Raw genomic sequence first — 20,229 nt, 5'->3', positions numbered from 1 at the left:
AACCTCTTCGGAGAGAGGATGCTCGAAAAATCAAGGAAGGCTTCCTGCTGGAGGCGACATCTGAGCTGAGACCCAATCACGGAGAGGCAGAGGAGGAGGAAAGGGAATGTGTATCAGGAGCAGAGAACAGTGCCAAGCACCTCGCCTCACTTTCACTAGAACGATTACTGCCATTATACAGATGAGAAAACTGGGGCTCAGGGAAATGAAGTAATTTGGCCAAGACCACATAGCTAGTAAATGGCAAAGCTAGGATTTTAACCCAGTGCAAAGAGATTACGTACGGTGAGCTTGCGCTACAGAGCAGAATTTCACCAGGCTGCAGGTGGCGGCGCAGGGGTGAGAGAGGAGACTCAAGGCTGGGGAGATGGATGGGAGTCTCCCATGGGATGGGGTGTTGGTTTGCCAGGGCTGCCATAACAAAACCCCACAGACTGGGTGGCCTAAACAACAGTAAAGGTATTCTCTCACAGTTCTGGAGGCTGGAAGTTCAAGATCAAGGTGCCCACATGCTGGTTTCTACCGAATCGTTTCTCCTTGGCTTTCGGAGGGCTGCTTTCTCGCTCTGTCCTCACATGCTCTTTCCTCTGTGAACATGTACCCCAGTGTCTCTCCGTGGGTCACGGCTCCTCTTCTTCTAAAGACACCAGTCAGACTGGGTTAGGACCCACCCTCTTGGCCTTATTTTAACCTCATCACCTCTTTAAAGGTCCCCAATACAGTCACATTCTAAGGTACTAGAGATTAGGACTTCAGCATATGAACTTCGGCACATAACTCAGTCCATAGCAGATGGTTTAGGGAGTCTGAAGATTTTAAGCAAGGGAGGGAGAGGGCCAGGTTTGTGCCCGTTCCTGTCACCTGCAGAAATGAGTCTGATGCTCACATGCCTCTCGTCCCCCTGTGACAAAGCAGATCCCACCTCGCCAGTTAACTCCCTTACCCGTCCCTCCCCACCCGCACTGGACACAACGGAACGCCCAGGCCTGCCAGGGCTCTGAGTCGTGAACAGAAGAGGGGGCGTCTCCCTGGGCTTTTCGCAACTTCCTGGGGTCACAGTAAGGGTACAGGGAGGTGTCTGCACAGGGCTGGGCACATGGTACAGCCACTGCTACTGTTGGTACCCAGAGCTGCCAAAATGCACTTACCTGTAGGGACCAAGATGGTGTAAAGGGGGAAGACGCAGACAGAACTGGGAGGGCTGTGGGCTGGCGGGTCCTTTAAATTAGAAGTGAGGGATGAGTGGGTGCTTATTATTAGAAAATAACTTGTGGATGGAAAAAAAAGGAAGGAAGGCGCTCTAGATGAAAAAAAGAGAGACAGAGCTGCTGACTCTAGTTTTCCTAAGACCCGGTGGACACGGCCGCCCCAGAGCATGGGGGCAGAGGAGTGGGGTGCATGGGGGCAGCTCCCCTGCAAGCAGAGTGGCATGGGTGCCTCTCAAGGGGCTCTCCGGGATACCCCTGCGCCCGCTCCACACTTGAGCCCCAGGGCTCGGACTCCACCTTCTGAGCTGGGGCCTTCCTGGAAGCTGGAGGGTGGATTCCTGCCTGCCCCTCTGAGCACAGGCCCAGGAGCCCTGGGGAGTATCGATCAATACAGGAGCAGTTTCAGAGAAGAGCAATTACACAGGTTGGTAATGGAGGCATCTGGCCCATTAGTGTAAGTGGAGAAATCATGCAGGGAGGGGCTGGCTAGTTAGGACTCCCCCCTCATTTCCAGGAAGAATGCAGGCAGCAGGTTAACCCTCTCCTGACCTTGCTCTCGGGGTGGCCACTCATTTGGCCCCATCAGCACCGCAAACAGTAAGAGCTCAGGTCCACAAAAGCACCGTCTCTGGGATTAAACAGATGCGGGTTCAAATCCTCACTAATCCTAGCGTGACCTCAGGCAACTCTACCTCTCCGAGTCCCTTGTCTGCAAAGAGGACGGAATAAAGGCACCCTTCTTATAGGGTTGTCGAGAGCATTGAATGGGATATTCAGGCCCCATCTCTGTCACCAACAAGCTGTGTGACCTGGAGCAAACCGATGGCCCCTCTCTGAGCCTCAGTTTCCTCTTCTCTAAAATTCAGATAATGATTCCTATCCGGCAGGGTTTGGGGAGAAATAAATAATGTGTCAGGTGTCCTACCCAATGCCTGGCTCATCGTAATACAGAATGCCCCCCAAATCAGAAAATACAGGTTAGACCTATTTTTAAATGGTGTTTTAGTTACATTTTCAAATCATGTGTTCAATGTGGTTTCCCTCAACATCCAGCTACATTTGGGGGCAAAGGATTTATACATTTAAAGCAGTGGGTCTAGTTGTTAATTGGGGTGGAGAGAAAGTACAATAAATACACTAGTTTCCTTGTGTTTCCGGACGTTTTGGACCCTGCTAGTGTATTTATTGTATTTTTGTCAGATGAAGAATGGGATGCCTGTAGGATGTTCATTTCCTTCAGTCCTCTCGTTTGCCTGAATCAAGTCCTCTACCTGTGGGACACCCTCCCTTGTCCCTTCCCACTGTGCACGCACATCCCCAGTAACTGGCATAGGGTCACCTTGTGTCAGATCACAGCTCTGCTGCCTACTGGCCCAGTGACCTGCACAAGTTCCTCACCTCTTCTGAGCCTCAGTTCCCTCATCTGTAAAATGGGGCCAATAAATAGCTCAGGAGCCCATTGGGAAAGTTTAATGCTGGTGCATGGGAAATGCTGCCACACGCCTAGAGCCTGGAGACAGCTCTCCAGCCGGGAGCCAGCACCACTCCTGTCTCTGTCGCCACTGTTGTGAAGAATGTTATTCTAACAGGAGCCCCCGGGGCTTCCTCCCTCTGTCTTTGCAGCGAGCCCATCTTCCGCCAGCTCTGTGCCCTCCACTGGCTCCTGGAGGCCCTGACTATCGACCACACTCACCACACCATGAAGCCCGTGATCACCTGCTGGAATCCGAAGTAGGTCTCAGCCCTTCCACCTGCCGTGTAACTAGCAAGAGACTGGGCCGTGGGGGAGGAAGCTCCCATGGGTTCTCTTCCTCCTACTGCTGTTTCTTGGTGGGTGGGTTGCTGTAGGAGTGCTACTATGTGGGGTCCAAACAGGGGTGAGCTGGAGCCAGGTCATACGGGTCATGCGGTGGTGACAGCCCCCCGTGCATCCCTCCCAGCATCTCTCCCCAACTCCACATCGGAAGCTTGAAATGAATCAGCCACGGTGGGAGTATTTATACCACAGAAACTGGCCAGCTAGCCCAGCCCCGCCCTGGAAGCACAGCTAGATCTCTCTCCAGCTCTCTTCTTGGACCATGTCTCCCCAACGCTATTCCTCATTTGTTCCTCTTCTTTTTCCTCCTCTCCCGCTCCCTTTTACTCCTCCCATTCTCCATGTTTTTGTGTTTTCCCTTTCTCTCAAAGTTTTGCTATGTGTCTTTTTTTTTAATATTAACATCTTTATTGGAGTATAATTGCTTTACGGTGTTGTGTTTCTGCTGTATAACAAAGTGAATCAGCTATATGCATACGTATATACCCATATCCCCTCCCTCTTCCGTCTCCCTCCCACCCTCCCTATCCCAGACCTCTTAGGTGGTCAAAAAGCACCGAGCTGATCTCCCTGTGCTATGCAGCTGCTTCCCACTAGCTAGCTATTTTACATTTGGCAGTGTATATACGTCAATGCTACTCTCTCACTTCATCCCAGTTTACCCTTCCCCCTCTCCATGTCCTCAAGTCCATTCTCTACATCTGTGTCTTTATTCCTGTCCTGCCCCTAGGTTCATGAGAACCATTTTTTTTTTTTAGATTCCATATATATGTGTTAGCATACGGTATTTGTTTTTCTCTTTCTGTCTTACTTCACTCTGTATGACAGACTCTAGGTCCATCCACCTCACTACAGATAACTCAATTTCGTTTCCTTTTATGGCTGAGTAATATTCCATTGTATATATGTGCCACATCTTCTTTATCCATTCATCTGTTGATGGACATTTAGGTTGGTCCCATGTCCTGGCTATTGTAAATAGTGCTGCAGTGAACATTGTGGTACATGACTCTTTTTGAATTATGGTTTTCTCAGGGTATATGCCCAGTAGTGAGATTGCTGGGTCATATGGTAGTTCTATTTTTAGTTTTTTAAGGAGCCTCCATACTGTTCTCCATAGTGGCTGTATCAATTTACATTCCCACCAACAGTGCAAGAGTCCACACCCTCTCCAGCATTTATTGTTTGCAGATTTTTTGATGATGGCCATTCTGACTGGTGTGAGGTGATACCTCATTGTAGTTCTGACTTGCATTTCTCTAATGATCTTGCTTTGATTTATGTCAAAGAGTGTTCTGCCTATGTTTTCCTCTAAGAGTTTTATAGTGTCTGGCCTTACATTTAGGTCTTTAATCCATTTTGAGTTTATTTTTGTGTATGGTGTTAGGCAGTGTTCTAATTTCATTCTTTTACACGTAGCTGTCCAGTTTTCCTAGCACCACTTATTGAAGAGGCTGTCTTTTCTCCATTGTATATTCTTGCCTCCTTTATCAAAGATAAGGTGACCATATGTGCGTGGGTTTATCTCTGGGCTTTCTATCCTGTTCCATTGAGCTATATTTCCATTTTTGTGCCAGTACCATACTGTCTTGATGACTGTAGCTTTGTAGTATAGTCTGAAGTCCAGGAGCCTGATTCCTCCAGCTCCATTTTTCCTTCTCAAGATTGCTTTGGCTATTCGGGGTCTTTTGTGTTTCCATACAAATTGTGAAATTTTTTCTTCTAGTTCTGTGAAAAATGCCATTGGTAGTTTGATAGGGATTGCATTGAATCTGTAGATTGTTTTGGGTAGTATAGTCATTTTCACAATGTTGATTCTTCCAATCCAAGAACATAGTATATCTCTCCATCTGTTTGTATCATCTTTAATTTCTTTCATCAGTGTGTTATAGTTTTCTGCATACAGGTCTTTTATCTCCTTAGGTAGGTTTATTCCTAGGTATTTTATTCTTTTTGTTGCAATGGTAAATGGGAGTGTTTCCTTAATTTCTCTTTCAGATTTTTCATCATTAGTGTATAGGAATGCAAGAGATTTCTGTGCATTAATTTTGTATCCTGCTACTCTACCAAATTCATTGATTAGCTCTAGTAGTGTCCTGGTAGCATCTTTAGGATTCTCTATGTATAGCATCATGTCATCTGCAAACAGTGACAGTTTTACTTCTTCTTTTCCGAGTTGGATTCTTTTTATTTCTTTTTCTTCTCTGATTGCTGTGGCTAAAACTTCCAAAACTATGTTGAATAATAGTGGTGAGAGTGGGCAACCTTGTCTTGTTCCTAATCTTAGAGGAAATGGTTTCAGTTTTTCACCATTGAGAACGATGTTGGCTGTGGGTTTGTCATATATGGCCTTTATTATGTTGAGGTAGGTTCCCTCTGTGCCCACTTTCTGGAGAGTTTTTATCATAAATGGGTGTTGAATTTTGTCAAAAGCTTTTTCTGCATCTATTGAGATTATCATATGGTTTTTATCCTTCAATTTGTTAATATGGTGTATCACATTGATTGATTTGCATATATTGAAAAATCCTTGCATTCCTAGGATAAACCCCACTTGATCATGGTCTGTGATCCTTTTAATGTGCTGTTGGATTCTGTTTGCTAGTATTTTGTTGAGTATTTTTGCTTCTATGTTCATCAGAGATATTGGCCTGTAGTTTTCTTTTTTTGTGACATCTTTGTCTGGTTTTGGTATCAGGGTGATGGTGGCCTCGTAGAATGAGTTTGGGAGTGTTCCTCCCTCTGCTATATTTTGGAAGAGTTTGAGAAGGATAGGTGTTAGCTCTTCTCTAAATGTTTGATAGAATTCGCCTGTGACGCCATCTGGTCTTGGGCTTTTGTTTGTTGGAAGACTTTTAATCACAGTTTCAATTTCAGTGCTTGTGATTGGTCTGTTTATATTTTCTATTTCTTCCTGGTTCAGTCTCGGAATGTTGTACTTTTCTAAGAATTTGTCCATTTCCTCCACGTTGTCCATTTTATTGGCATATAGTTGCTTGTAGTAATCTCTCATGATCCTTTGTATTTCTGCAGTGTCTGTTGTTACTTCTCCTTTTTCATTTCTAATTCTATTGATTTGAGTCTTCTCTCTTTTTTCTTGGTGAGTCTGGCTAATAGTTTATCAATTTTGTTTATCTTCTCAAAGAACCAGCTTTTAGTTTTATTGATCTTTGCTATTGTTTCCTTCATTTCTGTTTCATTTATTTCTGATCTGATCTTTATGTTTTCTTTCCTTCTGCTAACTTTGGGTTTTTTTTGTTCTTCTTTCTCTAATTGCTTTAGGTATAAGGTTAGGTTGTTTACTGGAGATGTTTCTTGTTTCTTGAGGTAGGATTGTATTGCTATAAACTTCCCTCTTAGCACTGCTTTTGCTGCATCCCATAGGTTTTGGGTTGTCGTGTTTTCATTGTCATTTGTTTCTAAGTATTTTTTGATTTCCTCTTTGATTTCTTCAGTGATCTCTTGGTTACTTAGTAGCATATTGTTTAGCCTCCATGTGTTTGTATTTTTTACAGGTTTTTTCCTGTAATTGATATCTAGTCTCATAGCGTTGTGGTCAGAAAAGATACTTGATACAATTTCAATTTTCTTAAATTTACCAAGGCTTGATTTGTGACCCAAGATATGATCTATCCTGGAGAATGTTCCATGAGCACTTGAGAAGAAAGTGTATTCTGTTGTTTTTGGATGGAATGTCCTATAAATATCAATTAAGTCCATCCTGTTTAATGTGTCATTTAAAGCTTGTGTTTCCTTATTTATTTTCATTTTGGATGATCTGTCCATTGGTGAAAGTGGGGTGTTAAAGTCTCTTACTATTATTGTGTTACTGTCGATTTCCCCTTTTATGGTTGTTAGTATTTGCCTTATGTATTGAGGTGCTCCTATGTTGGGTGCATAAATATTTACAACTGTTATATCTTCTTGTTGGGATGATCCCTTGATCATTATGTGGTGTCCTCCTTTGTCTCTTGTAATAGTCTTCTTTTTTTTTTTTTTTAAAGTATTTATTTATTTATTTATTTATGGCTGTGTTGGGTCTTCGTTTCTGTGCGAGGGCTTTCTCTAGTTGTGGCAAGCGGGGGCCACTCTTCATTGCGGTGCGCGGGCCTCTCACTATCGTGGCCTCTCTTGTTGCGGAGCACAGGCTCCAGACGCGCAGGCTCAGTAATTGTGGCTCACGGGCCCAGCTGCTCCGTGGCACGTGGGATCTTCCCAGACCAGGGCTTAAACCCGTGTCCCCTGCATTGGCAGGCAGATTCTCAACCACTGCACCACCAAGGAAGCCCGTAATAGTCTTTATTTAAAAGTCTATTTTGTCTGATATGAGAATTGCTACTCCAGCTTTCTTTTGATTTCCATTTGCATGGAATATCTTTTTCCATCTGGTCACTTTCAGTCTGTATGTGTCCCTAGGTCTGAAGTGGGCCTCTTGTAGACAGCATACATACGGGTCTTGTTTTTGTATCCATTCAGCCAGTCTATGTCTTTTGGTTGGAGCATTTAATCCATTTACTTTTAAGGTAATTATTGATATGTATGTTCCTATTACCATTTTCTTAATTGTTTTGGGTTTGTTATTGTAGGTCTTTTCCTTCTCTTGTGTTTCCTGCCTAGAGAAGTTCCTTTAGCATTTGTTATAAAGCTGGTTTGGTGTTGCTGAATTCTCTTTACTTTTGCTTGTCTTTAAAGGTTTTAATTTCTCCATCGAATCTGATTGAGATCCTTGCTAGGTAGAGTAATCTTGGTTGTAGGTTTTTCCCTTTTATCACTTTAAATATGTCCTGCCACTCCCTTCTAGCTTGCAGAGTTTCTGCTGAAAGATCAGCTGTTAACCTTATGAGGATTCCCTTGTATGTTACTTGTTGCTTTTCCCTTGCTGCTTATAATATTTTTTTCTTTGTATTTAATTTTTGATAGTTGATTAATATGTGTCTCCGCATGTTTCCCTTTGGGTTTATCCTGTATGGTACTCTCTGTGCTTCCTGGACTTGATTGACTATTTCCTTTCCCATATTAGGGAAGTTTTTGACTATAATCTCTTCAAATATTTTCTCAGACCCTTTCTTTTTCTCTTCTTCTTCTGGGACCCCTATAATTTCAAATGTTGGTGCGTTTAATGTCGTCCCAGAGGTCTCTGAGACTGTCCTCTATTCCTTTCATTCTTTTTTCTTTATTCTTCTCCCTGGCAGTTATTTCCACCATTTTATCTTCCAGCTCACTTATCCGTTCTTCTGCCTCAGTTATTCTGTTACTGGTTCCTTCTAGAGTATTTTTAATTTCAGTAATTGTGTTGTTCATCATTGTTTGTTTGCTCTTTAGTTCCTCTAGATCCTTGTTAAATGTTTCTTGTATTCTCTCCATTCTGTTTCCGAGATTTTGGATCATCTTTACTATCATTACTCTGAACTCTTTTTCAGGTAGGTTGTCTATTTCATCTTCATTTATTTGGTCTTGTAGGTTTTTACCTTGCTCTTTCATCTGTAACATATTTTTTTGTCGTTTCATTTTTTTTTTTTTTTTGGGTGGTGCTGTATTCCTGTCTTACTGGTTGTTTGGCCTGAGACGTCCAGCCCTGGAGTTTGCAGGCAGTTGGATAGAGCTGGGTCTTGGTGCTGAGAGGAGGACCTGTGGGAGGCCTCACTACAATTGATATTCCCTGGGGTCTGAGGTTCTCCGTTAGTTCAGTGGTTTGGACTCAGAGCTCCCACCACAGGAGCTCAGGGCCGACCTCCAGCCTGATACTGCAAGTTTTGTAGTGCAGTTAAAAAAAAAAAGGAAGAAAGAAAGAAAAAAGAAAAAAAGGAGCAGTACAATATCAAAGAATAAAAAACAAATAAAATTAGAAAGATAAAAAATATAGTAGGAAAAATAAAACTATAATTGAAACAACTGCAACAAGGTAAAATAAAACCACAACAGAGAAAAGAAACAAAAAGGTGGGGGGGAGGGACAAACCAAAAGGAGAGAACAATAACAGAGTATAAAGAATAAAATAAAATTAGAAAAATAAAAGCTTTATTAGGAAAAATAAAAATATAAAAGTATCAACAACAGTGAATCAACAAGGTAAAACAGAACCCCAGTCTAAAAGAGGGGAAAAAAAAAAACGCCTTGCCTATGGGGGCAGCGTTTAGGCAGGGGTGGAACTTAGGCAGGGGCGGGGTTTAGGGTGGGGCGGGACCTAGGTGTGGGGCGGGGCCTAGGCGGGGCGATGGTCAAGTGTGGGGCGGGGCCTCTACTTAGGACCTGCACAAGGGGAGAGGCTGCACATGGAAAGGAGGGCCTCTGGAGAGTGGGGTTCCGAGTTTGGAGGTAGGGCCCTGCGGGAGGGTGTGTGGGTGGGGTTTAGGCCCAGCGCGTTAGAGGGAGTCTCAGAGGGGGTCTCCGAGTGTAGGGGTGGGGCCCTGGGTGGGGGTGTGGGGCAGGGCTTGGGCTCTGCACGGCAGGAGGGAGGCTCCCAGGGCAGAGGATTAGGACCTGGAGCCCAGCAGGCTCCCGGGTGCCTAAGAGGACAGGGAAAGCGCTGGCCCCGCTCCCTTCCGTTCCTTCGCGCCCCTCCCCCACGGTCTCCCCCAGGGTCTCCCCCATCACTGGACCCCTAACCGTGGGTGTGTCCTGCTGGGTGTAGGAACTCCTCCCCTCCCCCAGTCGCCCCTCAGGGGTGCTGGTCGCAGAGGTCTGCCCTTTGCTTTTGCTCCCCCTTCCCTCCCTCCCACTCCCTCAGGACCCACGTGGCTGGAGGGCACCTCCGTGGGCAGAGGATCAGGCCTGGGATCTCAGCAGGTTCCTGGGGGCCCAAGTGGGCAGGGGGAACCTGGCCACACTCCCTTTTGATCCTCTGCCCTCCCAATGGTCCCCCAATTTCCCCCGTGGGGTGAGGGATCTCTTCCCCTCCCCCAGCTGCCCCTCAGGGGCGCCAGTCCCATCCCGCCTCCACTTCTCCGCCCCCTTCACTCCCCCCATGCCCCACGTCCTACCCGGCCCCTGGGGGTTCCTCCCGTCCCCTTAGGCGTCTGTGGTTCCCCAGCGGTGCCTGGTAGGTGCCCTAGTTGTGAGGAGACGTGAATTCCGGTGTCCTCCTAGTATGGCATCTTGACTCCGCCCCTGTTTTTTTTTTTTTTTTTTAACGGTGACTGTTTCTCTACTTGGACCCAAGGGAATAATATGTGTTCAGGTCCCAGGAGCAGCTGAGTTTGCTCAGGTGAAAGTTCTAGAACCTGTTGTCCAAGCCAAGAAAAGTGTTAGATGTGTCCCCACCAGAAGGGAGGTCTCCTCAGAAGACTTGAGGCCACTATTGCAGGAACTGCATTGCACATACAAGGCAGACCAAGGAACAGGTAGGCGTGTAAAGGCATTGTTTCTTTAGGGAGAGTCCTGTTGTCTGCAAGAATGTAACCAGAAGAAAAATGTAAATAACACTGACTTGCTCTGTGAAAATCCAATACTGGGTTAAATAAAATAGCTGCCCTTCCCTCAGTGCTAACATCCCCACCTCTACCCCAATACACTGATGTCAACCCCTCGCTCAGCGCCAGCTCCCAGGTGAATTCAATCTTCCTTCACTTCCAAAATCCTGAATCTTAATTAACCCCTTTTCCTTCCCACTCCAGGGCGTTTCATTTAGCACCCATCCCCCAAAACTCCACCTCCCCCCAATTCCCACCCCACCTTGATTCATCTCTTGCACCAGAGCCTAAATAAACTAACCTCAAATGTAACCAGAAATATGAGTCATGCATCTACTGATAGATCAGTAACTCCAGCTGATTCCATGTTTTTGGTTGGGATGAATTTGAAACTGCAGTTCCCCTTGATGCAGTGGTTTATAACCTTTATTTTTTTTTAAGCAGCAGAAATCCTTTTTTAATAATAGAAACCCCAATAATGTTAAAAAATATTTTCAAAATGGACCTTCTACATGAAGCAGGAGGTTGGGGAGAGCAACTCACTTCCACCCCAACCAAGGCACCCTTGTTACTTCCAAAATATCTTTGTGGCATACAGAATTTGTTTGAAAAGCACAGCTTTAAAACATTCCCACACATTATTTTTGTGTAAAACAAAACTGCTCAAGTAATAAATGAATACAATCTATTTCTATTAAAAATTTCCAAAAAATTCAGAAGATATAAGGTGTGAAAGCCTTTATCTCCCCCAACCCCAAATCCATTCCCCTCCCTAGAGGAAATACTTTTAAAGTCTGAGGTATGTCCTTCCTGCTTCCTCCTCATTTCTAACGCTGCACACATATACACACACACACACACACAGATATACACTTTTTTTTTTTTTAACATAAATGGGAGCATGCTCTGCATATTGTTCTGTATATGATTTTCCCCCTTTTACAGAGTCTTATGGACATCGTTCCATCATGGTTGTAGGGGAGCAGAATTTGCCACCCCGAAATGTCTCTTTGGCATGTGGATTACTTTGAGCTAAAAACAATAAAGGCCCAAAAGACTCAGGAAGAAACTTTGACCTTCCCGCTAACTGCCTAACAGGATTTAGACAGAGGGCGTCTTCCCGGCATAGAGCTATCACCAGAGATGCCTGCAAAGAGCACGGGCTGGGTGTGCTGAGTGAGTCCGCCCTGCGACCCATTGAATCTGCCTGGCCCAGCAGACATTTGTTTACCAACCTGGTGCAGACAAAGCTTCCACATCCTTTTAACATTTTTTCCATATTCTTTTCATATTTGAGTATTCTGTGGTCTGGACAGACCATAATTTAGATAGCCATTTCTCGACTGATGGACACTAGGGTTGTTCCCCAGTTTTCGCCGTTTCAGATAGTACTGCATGGAACATCCTTGCACGTATATTTTGTGCCGGGTTGAAAATATTTCTGTTGGCTAGGTTCTGAGAAATAGAATTTATGGGTCAGTGCAACATCTAATTTTTTTCACAGTTGATACCTAGATTCTAAGAGAAAGGCCCCTGAACCAGTGGACCTCTAAAAGCATTGTATCTCCCTTGAGTGAGCTACCAGTGGCAACATCTTGCCTCTGACATTTGGGCACCACTCTCCCAAACTGAGGAAAGAACGTAATACAGAAATTGGATTGAGAAGACAAAAAGGACCATCTTTATTTCCTTTGATTGGTTTTAGAAATATGCCCATAAGGTGACCCAAAATTGTTATCCAAAAAAAAAAAAAAAAAAAAGACAGTGGTCACATTGAGTCAAGTGGAGGTTCTCCTGTGACTTGTCAGGACAGCATGCTATCAGGGATCCGAGGATGTCCAGCTCTGTAAGAGCAGAACCTGAACCAATCAGAACCTCAGCCAGACCTGACGGAAAAATACAGTCCAGGAATGACTCCCCCAGGAAGTCAGAGTATTTGTGGGGGTTGTTTTTTTTAGTGAACCCTTTGCTGCTGATGGTGATTTTAGTTTGGGGTCAGTGGTATGCTGGTAAACGTTTAATAGCCAGTTCTCCAGAGAGGGAAAAACTGTGATTTGCAGCCATGCCGATTTCCATGGTATAAATACTCCCACCGTGACCGATTTCAGGCTTACCACCATGATGTTACTAACTTGGAGTTGGGAAGAGATGCACAAATGTAGTTCTTGTGATGCAGTATGAGCTGACTCTAGCACACCATTGTTTGGGATTGATTAAAAAAAAATTAGGGATGATGGGGGCAGGGCGAGTGTTATGTTCCCTAGAAAGTGCCAGAAAGATTTTTTTTTTTTTTTTTTAGTTAGTAAGAAAAGAGAAGGGTGTTTTCTCTTTAATGCTTAATCCCTATTTATGATGTTTCACATTTATGCCATAATGTGAATGTCCCCAAATCTTCAAACACATTTTTTAAAGCCCAGAGGGAGTAGAGTGATTAAGGTCAAGGACTTTGACATCAGAAAGACATGGATGAGTCCAGGCCCTGCCACTTAATGGCTGTGTAACCTTGGGCAAAGTCACTTAACATCTCTGGGTCTTGGTTTCTTCATCTGTCAAATGGGTTCCTGTTTCAGAAGAGTTCTTGTAAGGATTAAGCAAGATAGAGTACATAGAACATTTAGCCTGATGTCTGAGAAGACAGTGAGTGCTCACTAAATGATAGCTATTCAAGATCAAAATCCCGATTTTAAAGAGCAGTTAGGGCTATGACTGTCAATACCATTGAGACTTAGGGCTAGGGAAGAAATAAACCTCTGAGCAGAATTTTACTAACAGCTGAGATCCATGTTCACTGAGCGAATGGACAAAGATACAACGAGATGGGGGCGGCGGGGGGAAGGCTACATGAGTTCAACCAAAATCTGGTTGCAAAGATGGGCAATCCAGGCAATGACCCCAAGAGGAAAATACCAAATCTTCAGTTCCCCTGACTGTGCTTCTCTGAGTTTCCACCATCAAGCAGCAAGCATCTTTTGTTATTAAAGTGTTCGAAACATAAACCTTGAGTCCTGATACCCACCATGCATCTTCCAAAAGGAAACATCCATTCTCCAGGACCTGTAGATCCCAGAGGTTTCGTTTCTGTTAGACATTATGATGGCTGTAGGTCCAATCCTGCCCCCTTATGGATTTTATAGTAAGAAAGTGGGGTGATTCAACACCTCAAAGTGGGCTTTCTGCAGGCAGCAAAACTTTACTAACTGGCACCTAGCGTGCTATAAACAGATGATCTTTGTTCCCTGCAAGAAGATCCCATATTTGGATGGATTGGTGAATGGTTTGGTAAATGGACAGATGAGAGATTTTAGCATTGCATTCTTAGTTGTACCTGAGTCTGCTTTATTTAGGAAAAAAAAGGCCTTCCCAATTTCATCATGTGGCAATTGAAACACGTTATCATTTCCCAGCATCCTCATTAATTCTGCTAGCAGGAGAGTTTATTTCAGTTGACAAGATGATCAGGTCCACACAGAGCAGAAACTGAGCCTTCAATAATGAATGTACTAATTACCCTTCTCTGAGTGATGTAAGCTTCTGTTAAGGCAAAGTAAGGCTTGTTTCATATATCAAGGCCCACAGATTTTTATTCAAACCTTTGGGACCAGCTGCGTTTCAGAATTCTGATTTTTTTTTTCTTTTTTGACATTTTAGAAAAGAAACATGGGACATACACCGTGTAGAACATCATACTCCCAGAGGGAACTGGGGCAACACCGTATCATCAAACATATTTCTGCAGAAAAAAAACTGAATGAATATTTATACTAAGTGGATACTCAAGGTAAATAAAGGTCATCAATAGCCTCCCATCAGTTCAGGTCATGTTTTGCTGCCAAATAGGTTATTAATTTTTTTTTTTTGGTTGTCAAGACCCTTTGGATTTTGGAGTTGGTTCAGGGGTTGTGAACTTGTACTGGTTTTATTCTTATTAGAGACTCGCTTTCCAAGGACTGACTAGAAACAAATGGATCTTTACAGAGAAACAGACAAGACCCGGTGTAAGCAAGCACTTCAAACCTTAGTGCCACCTCTTCCCCATCCCACTCACCCCCACCCAATGGGGAAGAACAGGGCAGACCCCAGGCCTAAGAGGGAAGTGAAGAGTTACTGATTTACCTTCCAGGCAGAGGGGAGGAGCTATTCCAACAGCCTTGAGCCTCCATAGTCAGGTAATCATGTGCTCTCAGCTGGGGCAGTCAGGTTTGTCCCAGAGAGACACCATTGGACCCACCCTTTTTTTTTGGCTTGAAGGATCTCAGTTCCCCGACCAGGGATTGAACCTGGGCTATGGCAGTGACCACTAGGCCACCAGGGAACTCCTGGACCCCCTCTTAATTGGAGAGTCCAAGTGGAAAATCCTGATTTTCATTAAGAGAGTCCAGACACTCAAAGACTGGGCTTCTCAGGCACAAAGAACCCACACCTGCTTTAGAAAAATATAGATGCCTTTCTATATATAAAACATTTCAAATATGACACAGTCACCTAAATCCAACTACTGTGTTATAAGGAAAATAGCTGGCATTTGAGTGCTTTCTTTGTCAAGCACTGCTCTGGATATATGACCTTATTTGAGGCTCATTCTGACTAACAAATGAGGAAACTGAGGCAAAGAGAATTTAAGTAACTTGCTCCAAGTTACGCAGCTAGTAAAAGTCAGGACTTGAACCCAGGTAGCCCAGATGCAAAGCATGTGCACTTAACCACTAAATGATTGTTTCCTCTGTTTCTAGCCAAGCCCCCCAAATCTTCAATTAATTTAGGGAACAATCTGGTGTCAAGAAAAAATAAATAAATAAATAACTCATTAAAAAGTAATATTTGCCAGGATACAAAAGGGACCCCAACTTACCAAGATCATATGATATATAAATATATAATTTCCTTTAAAAAAAAGGCCGTTCTACATTTATTGTTTTGCAAATAAATTTTTGTTATTTAACTTAATATACGGGAACATCTCTCCGTGTCAAAACCTCTTTTAACGACTGTGGAGTTTATCAACATACTTAACCAATTCCCCCAAAATCTTTAAGTCTTTGCCAGATTGTCACTCTTGTGAAGAAAATGCGGCATCATTCTGAACAACACATTAGTAGCAATGCTTCCCCTGACCCCAAGCCCAGAAAGTCTCATTTTCCTTCAACCCACTTTTTTCAGGCACTACTGGGGATTCACCCATGAAAATAAAACAGACAACATTCCTGCTTTCTGGAGCTTCTATTCCAAGGGATGTGGAGGGGAACAACAGATAATAAACATGTAATAATCAAGATTCCTTGAGATAGCATTAAGCACCATGAAGAAATTGACAGGGTGATGTGATAATGACAGGGTTGGGGGGGGTGACTTTTAAGTTGGGTCGTCAGGGAAAGACTCACAGAGAAGGTGACGTTTGAGTGAAGTCTCTGATTTTACCTGCACTGACCTAATTGCATCATTCCTCCACTCCTGTTCTCAAGTGGACATCTCGACAGGAGTGGGAAAACGTGGCAGGATGATCAGAGCACCTATCACTCAGGAGTTGGGACGGGCACCCTGGCCTAGGAGATCGTGGCAGGATGATCAGAGCACCTATCACTCAGGAGTTGGGACGGGCACCCTGGCCTAGGAGATCCTGGCAGCTTTGATCTCTGTTCCCTCCCTGCTGCAAAATCAGCAGTTACCTCCGTTCTCCCATCTTGTGGTGGCCACGTGAACACATCCTAAACCAGCCAGCAGACTTTCCACCCTGAGAAGCAAATGCGGATTCAGAAAGGGTGAAGTATTTGAGAAAATTACTCTGATTGCCACTGTGGATAGATGTCTTCAAGTGGCTGCTAGGAACAAAATGTGCCTGGCGGTACAGTTAAAAGAGACGCAGCGGTGCTCAACGACTTCTTCCCTTGATTTCTGGCAAATAGGATCCCCCAGATAGCTTCAGCAGAGGGAAAATGTGGTCTCAAAATTACAGCCACTTCTCCCCCACGGATGTGCCCTAGTGTCTCCTTCCCCACCATCAACCCCTCCTCCAAGCCACATTAAGGTTTCTATTGAAAAAAGCGGTGGTGTTCATAGTTCAGCTGTATTCAGTTCTGTGTACAAGGCACCCTGGAAAGCTCCTAACGAGCCCCATTTCATTGCATCTTCACTCTAATCATCCTCTGACTTAGCTAATATTCCCCCATTTGACAGATGAGGACACTGAGGCTCCGAGAGGGTAAATGTTACACACAATCTCACATCTAGGAAGCAGCAGGGCAGGCGGAGGACTCAAACAGCTGGTCCACCCGATTCTTAAACCCACTGTTAACCACCCAGGTACACCCCTTTTCCTGGTTCTGACGCTCAGAGAGACTGGCCTGAGGTCACACAGGCAGTAAATCAGAGGCATCGATTAGGTAAGCTAAATCAAGCTGCTGTGATGAACAACCCCCAAATCTCAGCAGCTTAGTGCAACACAAGTTGCATTTCTCGCTCACCCTTTACGTGTCTACCGCACGGGACTCCGCTCACCGTCGTCACCCCAGGACCCAGGCTGATAGGAGCGCCACCTCATCACAAGCTTCCCCATCACCGCAGCAGGAAAGGGCATCTGACTTGAGCACTGGCCCTTGAAGCATCGCCCTACAGGCCACGTGTCACTTTCGCTCAAGTATTTTTGAACAAAGCAAGTCACAGAGCCCCACCCGACTTTAAGAAGCCGAGAAGACCTGGGACTCTGGTGGGTGAAGGGCACTGACCGTCCCTCCAGGTCGTGGGCAGGAACATGAGCTCGCTTGTGTAGTAGTGTGTAGTCAGCCCACTGTGGATGACAACGCTTGGATTATTTCCTTTTCTCCCCTTATTGATCCTCCTTTTTGGTTTATTTGCTACTGAAAGTGAAACATCAGAGAGACGGATTCTGTCCAACCAGGCCCTTTCTGTATCAGCGGCTTTGCAAGAACGATGCTCAGGGCTTTTTAAGATCCCTGGGAAGCTTGCTGCATTTTTAGCTCATTTAACCTGCTGCCTGAAGTCACAATAGATTTTGGGTCGTCTTGGAAGTCTGCGTGAACAAGAAACCTCCATCTTCCCGATTGGGTCTGAATATTTAAGATTTTGAAAGCTTGGCCATACCAGATTTAATTTTAAAAGGGGAAGAGGGGTTGCTTTTGAACATCAAGAAGAAGGTTGGAGGCACAGCAGGAGCTGCGTTAGCAAAGGGGAAAAGCGAGAAAAGCCCTGTGGTCTTGAAAGAAACGCTCCAAAGCGGAAACACTAAAGCTTCCAGTTGGTGAGCCTTAAATCAGACTTCAAAAGTGCCGCTAGTTTAAACGTTTATAGGACTGAAGTATTGATGCTCCTTCCTCCAGCTGGATTTTAAATATTCCCTAATTTGATTACTCTGGGGAGAGGCAGGCAGAACCAACGTTACATAAGCTTCACTGTTAATTATTCAGAGGGCTTTTTATTGTGTAATCAAACATAAAGTCTTACAAAAAGCTTGGAGGCACATTCTCACCCCACCCTCCCCAGCCTGACTTTCACCTTGTCATCTGTGTGCATTTCTCAGTTTGCGGCTGTGAGCTGGTAGATGCCCAGCAAGGGCTCTGCCAATAAAGAGCACACACATCCCCCTCCCCGTCTGGGCTGGTAAAAACCTTTGATTCTGCGGCTCAGACCCCCATGCCATAAGAATCAAGCTTTATCTTGATCGCCTTTGCCTCCTGTCTGAGCATCTCCCCCCACCACCAGCACTTGGCAGCCCCTGCTAAGTCTAGACTCCTGTTGGTGCCTCCCCACATCAAACTGGTCTGACCATCTCATTCCCTCAAGTCCCTCCTCTACGCTGGGTGACAGCCAGCCAAATGATCTAAAGGCTCCCAGCCATCTAAAATCCTTTCTGCAGAGAAAAAGGAGATAAAGAAAGAAATGGATGGGTGGATGGGTGGATGGATGGAGAGGTCAATAGATCAATCAGTCAATACATAGATAGGTAGAGGTCGCTGAGAGAGCTTGCTTATCAACAGGGATCCTCCACCCCATAGCCACAGGTCCAAAATCCAAAAGACTCTGAAAACTCAGTTTTTCCATAACTCAGTTTGACAGCAAAATCTGACACGAACCAAACTGATTTGGTGACAAAACTTGAAGCTATTTATGGTCTTTATCCCACCTAGTGTAAATATTCATATATATCACTGCAGAAATATTAACGTGTTTGATTATAAGATGCTGCCAAGACGCCACTGGAAGGATTATGTTAACGTATGATATACGTGCAGCATATTTCCATTCCAAAATGCCAAGATTCTGAATTTGGCAACACATCCGATCCCACAGGTTTCAGATCAAGGGTTATAGGTATGTCACCATCCAAACTTGCTGGGGCTTCAGTCTCATACCCAGAAAGTTCCAACCCATGAGGGAAGATCCAGGTTTCACGTGACCTGAAATTTATTTAATTGGGGAGAGGGGCGCTTTAAGAAAAAGAATACAAAGTTAAAATACAAAATTAGGTACAGGGCCCTGGCGGGACCCATGCAAGTGAGGGTCATTAGATTCATTGTGAATATGCACCTGGATGAGTGACTTAAGACCCCGAGTTTGTTTTTTCATCTGTAAAATGGGATGATAAGTGACTGCATCACAAGGTTTTGTTGAGATAATTCAGGGAGAATGCACAGAAGCATCTTGCATGTAGAATTGTATAGAATTTTCGATAAACTCCAAACCAGTGATTTTCGTTGTGCAACGCACCCTATAAGCTCCCCCCGCCCAAGCAAAGTTAGTAATTCTCTCTGTGCGTTACTCAGAAGTGGCCCTGATGGTGGGACCCTTAGGCACCAGAGCAAGCAGAGATTTGGAAATGAACATGCTTTTCAATTCACCCCCAAGAGGAACCGCAGACCTGCCCTGGAGCCTACGAGAGGACCCAACCAAGTCCAAAATGCAAACAGATGCGGAATGTGTACAAATACACTCCACCTCCCTCAGTCCCTACCCAGTAAGCGGTGGTCTCTCCTAACCTCGATTCCCACTCGTGAGACCCGGCTGTGGAGAACTGTCCCTTCCACTGCTTCCCGAGTATAGGAGGGGGGAAAAAATCACAGCAGGGAACAGCCACCATCCATCATCCATTTATTGCATTTCTTAAAAGTACTTGTAATAAACTGAGGCTCTAGAAACGGAAAACTCATTAAGCTGTTTCTCACTCAGGGACCCAGGTGGAAGCAAGAGCACAGTAAAAAAAATCAATAAGGACAAGTCCATGGGACAGAGGTGGGAGCACTTCATCACAGCCCCGAAGGTAACCGTCAGCACGTGACTCTGCTGCCTGGCTACCAGCCGCAACTTGGGTGGGAGGCATTTTGGCCAGTCTTCTCTCTGATGGGATTTTTTTTTCTAGTTGGTTCTCTTGAGTGAAGGGAAGTCAGAACCTCATGCCGTTGGATTGTTTTTATAAATTTTAATTAAAATGCTTATCTGGGGATTGTAGAAGAAATGTCATTTGGCTGGACACCACCCCACGCAGGAGGGAAGGGGTGGCTGAGGAGCTGCCTAATAAGATGTCACTGGAAGGAAATGGATTCACTCACTCTATATTTAATCAATAACAATCATTTCTCTGTCTCTCTCACTCTCTCTTTTTTTTTAAACTCAGTCAGAAAATAAGAAGTGAGTGATTGAACAGACAGGGTTTTCTACAAACTAGAACGTGTGTTTATTATTAAGAGAAAATCAAGTGGTCTATTCTTTTCACTCAAAACTATTCCTAACCCCCAAAACCCCCAAACTCATCCACTTAACAAACAAGCACCACAATAATAATAACGGC

At 44.5% G+C, this 20,229-nt stretch overlaps 1 protein-coding gene across 1 annotated transcript in view; it reads left to right on the top strand.

Annotated features, from left to right (window-relative positions):
* CCDC60 (coiled-coil domain containing 60) overlaps window positions 1-20,229 on the top strand; it is a 165,860-nt gene that overhangs the window by 121,901 nt on the left and 23,730 nt on the right. The window contains exons 5-6 of the mRNA XM_036823211.1: window positions 2,832-2,939; window positions 19,611-19,701. Coding sequence (XP_036679106.1) covers window positions 2,832-2,939; window positions 19,611-19,701 — 199 coding nt within the window. The remainder of the gene's footprint in view (window positions 1-2,831; window positions 2,940-19,610; window positions 19,702-20,229) is intronic.

Source organism: Balaenoptera musculus, chromosome 14 (assembly GCF_009873245.2).
Source record: "Balaenoptera musculus isolate JJ_BM4_2016_0621 chromosome 14, mBalMus1.pri.v3, whole genome shotgun sequence".
In the NCBI taxonomy this organism is placed as follows: Eukaryota; Metazoa; Chordata; class Mammalia; order Artiodactyla; family Balaenopteridae; genus Balaenoptera; species Balaenoptera musculus.
Note: the sequence above shows the minus strand (reverse complement) of the source record. Positions and strands in the feature narration are given on the sequence as shown.